The 12,399-nt window shown below is 44.2% G+C and overlaps 1 protein-coding gene across 2 annotated transcripts in view; it reads right to left on the minus strand.

Moving 5' to 3' along the window:
- Positions 1 to 12,399, minus strand: part of NUP93 (nucleoporin 93) — a 114,723-nt gene that overhangs the window by 13,442 nt on the left and 88,882 nt on the right. Inside the window, exons 6-9 of one of the 2 annotated variants that reach the window (XM_023555580.2) lie at positions 8,828 to 8,902; positions 6,315 to 6,404; positions 4,687 to 4,880; positions 291 to 423 (exon numbers count right to left, since the gene is read on the minus strand). In XM_023555580.2, coding sequence (XP_023411348.1) covers positions 291 to 423; positions 4,687 to 4,880; positions 6,315 to 6,404; positions 8,828 to 8,902 — 492 coding nt within the window. The remainder of the gene's footprint in view (positions 1 to 290; positions 424 to 4,686; positions 4,881 to 6,314; positions 6,405 to 8,827; positions 8,903 to 12,399) is intronic. The other variant, XM_003416298.4, reaches the window with a different exon arrangement.

Here is a 12,399-nt window from a genome sequence, read left to right on the forward strand (position 1 = left end):
GAGCCTTTTAAGTCCAAAGTGCTTAGCCTGGCACTCAAGGCCTTCACAAGCTGGCCCCAAGCTTGCCAAGCTCCACCACACACCTTTTCCCTGCTCCCTCCCCTCGCACTCCCCTAAACCTGGCCTGAGCCCACACCACCACTTGCCTGGGCTCCTGAGAGCAGCCCCAGCTTCTCCTCGCCCCACTCTGGTCTCTTCTCCATTCAGCAGTCTCCACGCACAACCTTGCTTTAACCGAAAATGCCTATCTGAGGGAGACACTTAATCCACACAGAGAAAGTTGCCAGTACCTGAAGTCCAGGCAAGGGTGCTGGGAGTTTTATGTTCAAGAAGCTTCGAACCAACTGGTAAGTCCCGGGCACCCCGCCCAGCTGGGCCTGGTGCAAGTTTCCAAAGACAGTCACAAGGGTGTAATTCTTATAGCTGGAAAAATGTAAAGGGGAAAAACAAGGTGTTTGAAAGCGCACATTACAGACATCCATATCCATATCCATCACCCTAGACTGTGAACTCCACAGGGCAGGGCCTGGACTTCAAACCTGACACAGAAGAGGGAACAGGACACACTTAACGAAGCGAGCTGCCTTATTTATTCAGCCGGTAGTGGAGCGCTGGTAAAGATTTCTCATCACGGCAGATGCTAAGAATCATCCCTGGAGGAAAACAACTGCGGATTTCAAATGCACTGAGGACTGATGTGCAGAATAATGATTGCTCCAGCTCACAGTCATCTAATGCTCTAGTGCGTTCTTTTTAAACTTTTTATTTTGAAAAATCTCAAACCTAATAAAAGTTAAGAGTTCAATGAAGGCCCACGTACTCTTGACTTAGATTTACCAATCATTATTATTTGGGTGCATGTTCTCTCTCCACACACACAGATACTCATGCTTTTTTTTTTTTTTCCTCTCAGAATCATTTTAAAATGTTATAGAAACCAGGGGCTACCTCACGTGTAAGTGCGTTACCATGTATCTCCTAAGAACTAGGAAGGACATTCTCCTGCATAACCCCAATACCATTAAGACACCAAGAAACTAAACATTAATACATTATCTAAAATATAATCCATATTTAAGTTTCCCTAATAATGTTGCTTTTTTTTTTTTTAATTAAATGCAGGATCCAATCAAGAACATGCATGGCCCTTGGTTGTCGTGCCACTTTAGTACCCTTAATCTAAGACCATTCTACACCTGTTTTGTCTTTCATGACATTGACACTTTTTGAAGAATCCAGGTCAGCTGTCTGGTAGAATGTCCCACAATCCAGGCACTTTCATCACGGTATGATTCAGGCTCAATTTTTTGCCAAGAATCCTACACAGCTGATGCTGGTACCTCCCACTGAATTACATCAAGGGGCAGAGAATGTCATTTTGTCCCCTTCTTGGCAACACTAGATTTGATCACTTGGTTAAAGGTACCATACCTCAGATTTCTCCAGGGTAACAATGCATTTCCCCTTTGTAACTAACAAGTAATCTACGGGGTAATACTTAGAGATCTCATGACTATTCACCAACAATCTTTAACTCAATCGTTTTAGTTTTCAGTGATGATCCTGGCTGAACCAATTATTACATTGATGGTTGTAAAATGATGATTTTCCATCATTCCTGCTTCATTTATTAGCTGTCATGCTTTCTAAGATCCTCTAGCATTTTTAAAGTGCTTCCATACTAAGATTAATGGTCCAAGTTACAGATATCCAAATATGAGGTTGATATAATAAAGAATTTCTCAACAAGGAGCCCTGGCGGCACAGTGGTTAAGCACTTGGCAGCTAACCCAAAAGTCAGCAGTTCGAATTCACCAGCTGTTCTGCAGAATAAAGAAGTGGCAGTCTGCTTCTCTAAAGATTCACAACTTTGGAATCCTTATGGGGCAGTTCTACTCTCTCCTACGGGGTTGCTAAGTCAGAATTGACTTGATGGCAATGCTTGTTTTCTTTTCTTTTCTTTTCTTTTTGGCATCTTTCAAAATTTCTAAAATAAGCATGTATCATTTTTATAATTTAACAAATGTAATGAGTTTCCCAGAGAAAACACTGAAGTTGTCAAGGATTTCATTTTACTTGGATCCACAATCAATGCCCATGGAAGCAGTAGTCAAGAAATCAAATGACATATTGCATTTGGCGAATCTACTGCAAAAGACCTCTTTCAAGTGTTAAAAAGCAAAGATGTCGCTTTGAGGACTAAGGTGTGCCTGACCCAAGCCATTTCATTTTCAATTGCCTCATGAGCATGCAAAAGGTAGACAATGAGTAAGGAGGACTGAAAAAGAATTGATGCATTTGAATTATGGTGTTGGCAAATAATATTAAATATACCATGGACCACCAGAAGAATGAACAAATCTGTCTTGGAAGAAGTACAGCCAGAATGCTCCTTAGACTTTGTCTTATGTACCTTGGACATGTTATCAGGAGGGACCAGTTCCTGGAGAAGGACATTATGCTTGGTAAAGTAGAGAGTCATCGAAAAAGAGGAAGACCCTCAAGGAGATGGACTGACACAGTGGCTGCAACAATGCACTCAAACATAGCAATGATTGTGAGGATGGCACAGGGCTGGACAATGTTTCATGCTGTTGTACCTAGGGTCACTATGAGTCAGACTCAACGGCACTAACGACAATGAGTTTCCCATTACTAGAAGTATTTAAAGCAGAGATTGAAGAAGGTACTAGAGGAAAGGGTCCTGCAGCAGCCAAAACAAACAGATGGTCACTGTGGCCTTTTCCAATTTGAATTAAGAACAACTCAGGTGCTGGCAAGGTCCTAAGTTTGAAGAAAAAGCAGCCTAAATTCCTTGAAGGCTAAGAAATACATATCCTACTTCAAATCTTGGAATATGGCAGGAAACAGATAGACCAACCCCACATTTTCCCAACATTTCTAGCCTTATACTTGAAAATTCATTTGGGACTGGGTCTACTTTGCCAACTGCTGTATTATATCATTTGCGATATTACGTGTATACTGTCAGCAGATCAACGACGACAACAACGGCAGCAAAACAAGTTGCCATTGAGTTGATTCTGACTGACAGTGGCCCTGTAGGACAGAGCAGAACTCCCTCATAGGGTTTCCAAGGAGCAGCTGGCAGATCGGAACTGCCAACCTTTGGGTTAGCAGCTGAGCTAACCAAACTGCACCACCAGGGCTCTGTCAGTAGATCAGCAACAGCAAAAATACCAATCATTCTAAAACATTCCCTTTGCCAAAAGGTGACAATGAAGATAAGGTGAAAATAATTGTGCATAAATAACTCCCAAACAGCTCCAAGCTACATTAAGTAGTAGGATGGCTTACCCGTGATAAGAAAACCAAGCAATACAGCTTGGTACCATTGGTGAAGTCAAGCACCAATGTTGAGCTGATATATACTTACACCCATTTAAAAAAAAAAAAAATTCCTGAAAGTTTTTATACACTAAAAATTTTGACTCCTGTTTTGTTGACCTGTAGCAAATAAATACTACTATATACCTTAGGTTCTTTATAGCTGAAGAACATTACATCCAAAACTTACATTACAAAAATTTAGCAGAACCTGATAAAATCTTTTATAAACCCTTTTGTGCCTATGCTAAAAGGAATAAAAAAAAAAAATTGGAGTTCTAGATTTTTCTTAAGAAGGGAATGGAGGCTAGCTAGTTTAATATGTCTGAAGTGTTCATCTCATGTCGCTACTGTATAATTAATACAGTATTTGGTATAAAAACCGGTTCTCTGCTGTACCAAGCCTGAATTACCTCAGTTACACACAGAGAAATCTTATGACTTCCTAATGAAGCATTATTTTGTTGACAAAGGGCGACCGTACTATAAGGCTGCTGGCAGCTGCAGAGGCTCGGTGGCAAAGGGCTGCAATTTAGCAAGCGTATTCAACTTGGCTTTCTTTTCTGCAGCCAGCAGGGAAAGGCCCAGCACCCTGTCTCTGAAATAAAGAGGGTCTGTTGCACACTCATGACAACCCCTGCTGGCCAATTCAGAATTAGATGGAGTGTCCACAGGGAGCGATAAACGGCACGGGCCCTACTAATGAAGGGGACAATAGTCAGGGCACAAGGGCACAGCCACAAACACCTTGGTGTCCAACTCCGATTAGTGAGGAGGTGGCAAAGAAACCCAGGCACAAATCACTGGCATTAACAGCTGTGAAGAACGCAGACTCCCAGGGATTACCTGAGTAGTGCCAGAAGGAAAAAGAAGGTTAAAGGGGCCTTCCCATGGTTTGAAGCGGGGTGAAACAGCCCGGTGAGCTGTAAAACTTAAATGCTGGGTGAAAACAAAATGGTTGAACCATGTTGGAAAACAGGATTTGGACCTAAGGCATTATGACTGAAGAATCATGATGTCTCTGTGTCGAGGGACCAAGAGCACAGAAAGAGCGAAAAAGAGAAGCCTAACGGTACTCCCATGTACCATGATTTTATACATACAGTTTTACACCACTGCAGAAATACTCCTGCTAGAGGGGTGTTTTGGAGAATAGGAATATGCCTCTCAGCCATGCTCAACCTGGTTTAAACTGAACCAGCTACAGAGCACCTAGCCTGAGGACTCCTTCCAAAAACACCAAAACCAAACTTCTGTCCAGAAGAACTCCTTAGACAAGACAAATGGCCGACTTCCGGGGTTTTTAAAGCCAGCCCCGTTGGGCGGTTGCTGCCTTACCTCTGCTCGAGGTAGCCCAGGGCCTGCCTGACAAACTCCATGCGCACCTCCACACTGCTGCGGCTCTTCAGGGCGTCAGTCGCCGGCGCCAACAACACGTCTGTCATTTGTTTGACCATGGTCCACATGTCAGAGATGTTCTGTGAGTGAGATTGCACAGAACAATGCTGCGGGGCTGGAGAAATGGTTCGGCTCTTCGTGGCAGCAGGATGAGGGGGGTGAGGTTAATGTCTTCCGTCTAAGACCCCCTCTGCCCTACCAGGGGCGAGAGTTCCATCCGCCTACAAGCCACCCCCTCACCCCACTTTCAGTTGGTTTTTCAGATCAATTGCCATTCCAGGTCTGACACAACCACCCACATAATTATGATCACATAATAGTAACAAGAACACTGAATCTCAGTGGGTTATCCCTTGAGAGAGTGAATACATTTATAACCCAGGAGCTGAAACTCGAGTAGCTGCATTTCAGTTCTTACCAGGTCATTTGAGTTTCTTAAGGCTTTAAATAAGAGTTCAGCCTAAATAACAGAGGTTTTGTCCTCCCCAGCCTCTCCAGGGGCCACTGCTCTAACCCCATTTTGTGAATGTCACCACCCCCTATTTCCCTTCCCACTCCCTTCCCTCAAAAGACACCTCCCAGGATAGCCTCCCAGGAAAGGAGCAGGCGTTCTTTCCTTTGTTGCCACCACACAGCTGGAACTCCCTCTTGCAAGAACCCTTCTAGCTATAAATGTCTCCTTAAAGTTGTGTTCCTTGAACCCTTCACAGTATTCTACAATTAAGAATACTTGGAAGACATCACCAATTGGAGAAAAGCAGGCTTACACTTTTTCCAAAGGAATAGAGAAGATTTACATTTTTATTGTCTCTCTCAAAAGTTAAATGGTAGAATACCCAGCAAAATGTGATTCTAGGTGGTGGAATGATTGGTGAATCCTGACTTTCTTCTTCAGGCCTGTTTGTATTACCTTATATTTTACTATAGGAAGAAATAGAAGGAAGGAAGGAGGGAGGCAGGAAAGGAGAAGCACTTCTGAAAAGAAAAAAATCCACGCCTGGGTGCTTGGCCATAATATCCTTTCCTCCTTCCTCCTAGCCACCCACCAACCCACTCACCCATTCATCCACTGTGTTTCTATTTTTTTTTTCCCTTCAGGGGGAGAAAACTGGACAGGGACTAGAGTTGAGGGAAGAGAAAAAATGAAGGGTTGGAAGGGAACAGAAGCAGTGGCATAGGAAGGCAGACCCCACCTGAGCTATGTTCAAGGGCTCTCCAACATGAAAACCACCTTTACAATTCAGCTCTCATTAAACAGCCCATTAGTCTGTGTCTAAGAAAGGGAACGCATGAGCCGTGAGCCATAGCCTGACAAAACTTCAAAGCAAACACAACTTGAGGAGCACTCTTGGGACTATTAATTGATCCTGGAGCTGGGCCTTTTGAAAATTCATTTTAAAAACATTTTTAAATTAAAAAAAAAATTTTAAATGAAGCTCTGAGGAAGAGTTAACATCTTATTCCATGGAAGGTAGGATCTGTTTAGCCATTTCAGCTAAGTCAGCAAACTGCTAATCCCATCTGAGCACAGACCCCCGTTTCTATTTCAGTTAGATCCAGGGCAGTACCTTGTCATCCAGCTCCACAGCGGCAGCACAGAGGTCCACAAGGTTAGGCTGCAAGTGCCCATTTACAATTTTCTCATTATAGATATAAATCTGAAATGGTGAAAACCAAAGTAAATGGTACAATTTCTATTTTCACTTTTCTTTTTCAAACCTCTTGAGGCAGTTCTGAAGCCAGCTTCTGCCCAATGGTCAGCAGAAGCTTCACCTACCTCTCCTTCCTTGGCGTGGCCAAGGTAGCCACACTGCCTGGAGGGCAATGGCTCCTAGCCAGCTTCCCAGCAGCATCAATGCACACCAAAGCTAACTGCTACGCCAGGCCTGCCCAACACCTGAAGAACAGGTGCTGGGTGGCCCCAGTGGAGGAATGCCACAGGTAGGTCTGCAGCCTCTCTGCTCAGCAGACCCTCAGTCCCAGGAGTGAGAGCCAAAGGGGAAGATGGCACAATGGAAGAATTCCCACTGTTGCTCCCCAACAACCCAGGCAAAGTCTGGTAATCTTTCTGGCAAAAGGATTGAATGGCCCCAGGGCCTGGGCTCACGGGTTGAGAAAGGAGCATCAGGTTGCAGCCCTTCACATGTGTTAGAATAGAAGTTACTGGAATATCCATTTCTCTTTAGGTAAAATCTTCTTAAGAAAAAGGAACTATGTGATGTTTAATGTATGGGAAAAGCACCGTTACTCTGGATTTTATTTTCAAGGAATGAAAATAATAATGCTAAGAATGACTACACTGTACTTTTATGGAAGATTTCACTTTGAATTTGAAGTCCTTGCTCCAACTGAACTAGGCAGTAATGTCACACAAGTCTCTACCCTGCCAAACCTCAGTTTCCTCGACTTTAAATGGGGGAGAGTAGCACTGAACTTCCAGGGCTGATAAACAAATGAAATGAAACAGCTTTTAAACAAGAAGGTATTTTTATCTATTCAGCCAGCAGGAGGAACACAGGATACAAAGATTCACTCTCAGAAAGAAAGGATAGCCATGTATGTGGAGGCATAATATCATAGTGTCCTAAGTGATATAAAACGTTAGTGCAGTGAAGGTTTAGTCTTTACAGATGTGTAAGATAACGTAGCTTCTCTCCTAAGAAGCCTGTAACTTCCTTAGGTGTGATCTCCAGGCGGTGCAGGGGCAGCGAAGGGAATAGGCCATGTAATCAAGGTGAAATTTAAAGGGTACAGATGTGGAGGGGGAGTAAGGAAGAGAGAGATCTAAAAACTGGACCAGAAGGAGAGAAATGAAGGCCCAGTGGTGGGGTGTAAGGGAGTCAGAAGGAAGAGGACGTGTCTGTAGGGAAGCTGACGAGGCCGGCTTCAGCTATCTAGGGTTTGAAGAGGCACGGACCGGTACACTAAGGAGAGAGCCTTAAAAATTTTTTAGAAAATTGAATTAATTTTCAGCTAACTAATTGGCAGCTAAAGATAGAGGCTTCTGTGAAAAGGCACAGAGTCTAACACTTTCTCACTGTCCCTGCTCACCTCCAGAGCTGCTGTCTGCTTTTACTTCCAACTACTCCACTCTGAGCGTGGAGCCCTGGTGGTGCAGCGGTTAAGAGTGCAGCTGCTAGCCGCCCCCCCAAAAAAGGTCAGCAGTTCGAATCTATCAGCCGCTCCTTGGAAACCCCATGGGGCAGTTCTACTCTGTGCTAAAGGAGTGCTATGAGTTGGAACTGACTTGATGGCAGCGAGTGTGGCTACAGGTACCCCACTCCAGGTCAGAGGAAAGGAAGGAAGTTGGTAGTGTTGAGGGCCACAGGTGGCACCCATGTGCTCCCCCCTCAAAGGATCACAGGAGAGTTGGTAATAGCTGAACCATGTTCCTTGGCCACTGCTGCAGACAATCTTAAGGAGACAGAAGCCATTACCTCAATTCAAGAAACAGAAACATTTCTCCCTTCTTAATACTTTGCAGCAGGGGCAAATTATAAGACACACAGCTGGCCAGCACTGCTTTATTCAAAAAGTCAGCTATTCCAGCTATATGTTGCCCTCTGGGCAATTTCAGTCCAGCAGAGTAGCCCCTGTGCTAATCACAAAGAATCTGAATCCATGACCCCCACAACCAAAACAATGATGTTAAGTAACGCTGAATACATGGTGCTTACCAAGGCAGAACGCATTTGAAAAACTTCTCTTTCTTATTAGAGAAGAATTTCTAATAATACCGTTAGCCTACCAGGTAATTCTGTTAATACACAACTCCATTTACAGAGCAGGGCAGTGACTCAAGGTTTTACTGTAAAAGGGTCATTGCCAAATGCAAAATGAGGTCCCTGGATCAGTTTAGAGGGCAGATTTCTATTTTCCCAAATCAAAATCGAGGCATTCTACTACCCTATTTGACAGAATTCTCAGTGACCAATAAGGTGAAATAATAACCAGTCTTCTGAACCAGAAGCCAAGCTGCTTTCAGGGCTTGACTTTCACATGCAGTCTCTATTCCCTTTTACTCTCCAGAGGGCTCACGAAGGTTTTTCCTGGATTAGACCTTCCTCGAGGGCATGCTCACCTGCCGGGCGTAGGCCATCTCGATGCTATCCAGAGAGCTTCGACCGGGGGGTCCCAGGTCACTGATGTAACTTGGCTGCAGATAGAGACACATTAAGAACGATATTCAGTTACGGAAAGAAAAAAAATCACATGCACATATTCTTGCCTTTAACAAAGCTGTCAGGAGTCTGTTTTCTAGTCAGCCTTCCTCAAAATGATGGTTTCAGGGGTTTCAATAAAAAACAGCTCTCTTACATGAACACCTGAGAAGGGAACGAGCATGGGACTAAATTAGCTCCAAAATGACAGGAGGCTGGATTAGCCCTATGGGTATCTCCATGACTGGTTCTGGAATGCACATCTTTCCAACATTTGGTTTCAATCCTAAGCCCCCCTGCCCAATAATGTCTTCACACCAGTGAGGCCGTCCTGTTTGTGTGGGTCTTCCACTACTGTCAATCATACTGGGCAGCTGAGGGAATGGTGTTTACAAGGCCACAACCCCAGGATTGAGACAGTTCCAATGTAGAACCCACACTAAGACAGTAGCCGCTGACTGATTTTTGGCATTTGAAGATGTGAAGCCAGTCCAAGTTGGACAGTCATTCATTAAGTCAGTAAATATTTGCTAAGTGCCTGCTACGGGCACAGCCGTGTGCACATCCATCCTCACAGGGATGAAAACTAGCAAGCCCACAGGGCCTGTGCCCAAAGAGCTTACCATCTGACAGGGAGTTAGACACAAAACATGAAAAACGTTTAATATTCATCTTTTTTTTAAGAAAGACTAATCTTTTGTTATTCGTTGCAGCGAACAAATATGTATCAAAATAATGCCTACTGGCTATATTCTTAAATTCCCAATACATTAGTTTGTACTGTACCATAGTAGAAATCAAATTCTTTAAGCTTGTCTCATTAAAAACCAATGCTCTAGTCTCTAAAATCTAACACAAAGCAATTTAAAGAAGGCTTCCCGGGAAATCGACGGAAGATAGCAGCCAAACCTCCCAGCACTACCAAAGCTGGCAAAGGGAAAATAGTGAGTGTGCACTGCGAAGGGGGAGAGGAGGGAGGGCAGGAGGCAGAAAGTGGGGTTTAAACTGACAGGTTCTGGAGAAAGGATGCTAGACTATCAGGACATCTGGGTTCCAGGAGGGTCACTTCACTTCTGGCTTTGGGGTCTGGGGCAAGCACGTTCTCTTGGAGGCTCGGGCTCTCATCGGTCAAATGAAGGGGTTCTCCTAGACAACCTTGAGAGGACCTCCTCAGCTCTGAGCTTCTGGAACCATCAGTATGAAAAGAGATTTAAAGAGTTTATGGACTTTGGTAGATGCTGCTGGCTGGCTGACCCAACTACCACTCCCAATCCCTAACTCTCACCTCCATCCCCTACCACCTTTCATTATGGAGGCTGGCCCTATAGAATTAAATACACCCAGTGGTGTGTCAGCAAATATTTAACAATGAGATCTTGGGAAAGGAGGCCTGACTCGAAGCATTTGCTATGATGTAAATACTCTTACCGTGGCAGACTTCAAGCTATCCAAGGTGATAGCAACCACACTGCAAATTTTGTGAAAATGTAACAACAGGGTTTCATCGGCTGGCCCCTGCACATCACAGAATGTACCTTTTCCCAGCCTCCACTGCAGCTAACCTAAACCTAGGGGTAGCCATATGCCCCAGTTCAAGCCAATGAGATGAAAGGATAAGCTTGCTAGGATATTTTGGAGACAGTTTCTGCTTTTTTGGTAAAGGACAAAAAAGAGCCTGGCATGGGCTTTTAGCCTTCTCCCCTTCTTTTTGCCTTTGATGCAAATGTGATGTCTGGAGCTGCAGCAGCCATCTTGTGAACCTCAAGTAAGTAGAGGTGCTCAGGATGGCTGAGTACAAAGAAAGAAAGAAAGGTCTCTGGTGGTACTGCAGACCAACTGAGTTAAGGCCAACACTTTCCACTGATTCAGCTACTCAAGCCACTGAATCTCAAGTTTTCTGTCACTCACAGCTGAAAGAATTCTTAACTGAAACACCCAAAGAGTTAACGAAAACCACCAGGTTACAATAACAATAGTGTAGCTATGAGTCAGAATCGACTTGAGGGCACACAACAACATACTTATTGAATATTTACTGTGTGCCAAGCACTGTCCTAATCTCCACAACTCAACAACCCTATGAGGCAGGTACCCATTGCTGTCGAGTCAGTTCTGACTCACAGTGATTCTAGAGGACAGAGCAGAACTGTCCGATAGGATCTCCAAGGCTGTAATCTTTATGGAAGTAAACTGCCACATCTTTCTCCTGTGGAGTGGCTGGTGTATTCGAACTGCTGACTTTTCAGGTAATAGTTAAGTGCTTTAACTACTGTGCTACTGGGGTTCATGAGGCAGGTACTTTTATTATGCCCATTTTACAGATGAAGAAACCAAGGTACTTTGAAAGGGAAGGAACTTGCCCAAGGCCACTCCAATAAGAAGTGGTCGAGCAGTGGTTTGAATCCACAGTCAGGCTCCACACCACACTCTCAGCATTTCTCAAGACTGCCTCCCAGCGTAGCCCAGGGCAACTTTCCAAGGATAGCCATCATGGAACAACAGAGTAGTGGTTAGAAATCCTGGCTTCACCACTTACTAGCTATGTGACATTCAGTGTATCACTTCTGAGCTTAGTTTGCTTAGCTATAAAATGGGAACAATAACGGTATCCACCTCATAGGTTTGTGATGAAGATTAAATGGAGGGAGAATAATAGTACTTATCATAGCATTACTATATGAAGTAAAAAGCTTAGCACAGTGCCCAACACATGGCCAACATTGAATAAATGCTAGCTGTTAATATTACTTTTTTGGGGGGGGTGTACCAAATTACTTTATTTGAAGGAATGGTACAAATGAAAGAACCTAACTGTATGTTTTAGTACAATTCATAGAAAAGGTAAACCCAACATGCATGCGCTGCCTTGGTGACCACAGAAGTCACCCCTGCAGCTACAGGGAAGCCAGCTAAAGCTTAGCTCTCTCCACCACTGTCTCTCCCAGGGTGCGCTTGTGAAAGAGATATTTTGCCAGGCCAGATTCGGGGGCCCCCTTCTTGCGCAAGTTGGTTACATAGTCACCCAACTCTTTGATGGATTTCACCTGCTCAATTAGGTGATAAGTCTCAATGAAATCACACAAATCGGGGTCCTTCTTGTCAGTGGGGAGTTTCTATAGTTCCAGTAGTGAGCAATTCATGCTTTTTTCAAAGTGTAACGCATATTCCATTGCATCAGCCCACTCTCTCGCTCATCACAGTCTGGTTTCTTGATATCCTGAAGGAAGATTCGGCCACCTTGTTGGTTCTGGAGCTTCATCAGTTTCTCAGCATGTTGCCTCTCCTCGTGAGACTAGTCATTGGCAAAATTCTTCAAAACCACGTAACTGCAATAGAAGTAGTTAAGACATGGACAGGTAGACGTAGGAGATGTAGACCTCCAGGTTGATGTGGGGGTTGATGGGGGCCTCCGAGTCCTGGGGTAGCTCTGGTGTGCCTGCGAGGGGGGTGCAGTCGACATGGCAGAGGTTGACGAGAGGTGGTGGAAGGGGTC

This window comes from Loxodonta africana, chromosome 21, assembly GCF_030014295.1.
Source record: "Loxodonta africana isolate mLoxAfr1 chromosome 21, mLoxAfr1.hap2, whole genome shotgun sequence".
NCBI classification, from domain to species: Eukaryota; Metazoa; Chordata; class Mammalia; order Proboscidea; family Elephantidae; genus Loxodonta; species Loxodonta africana.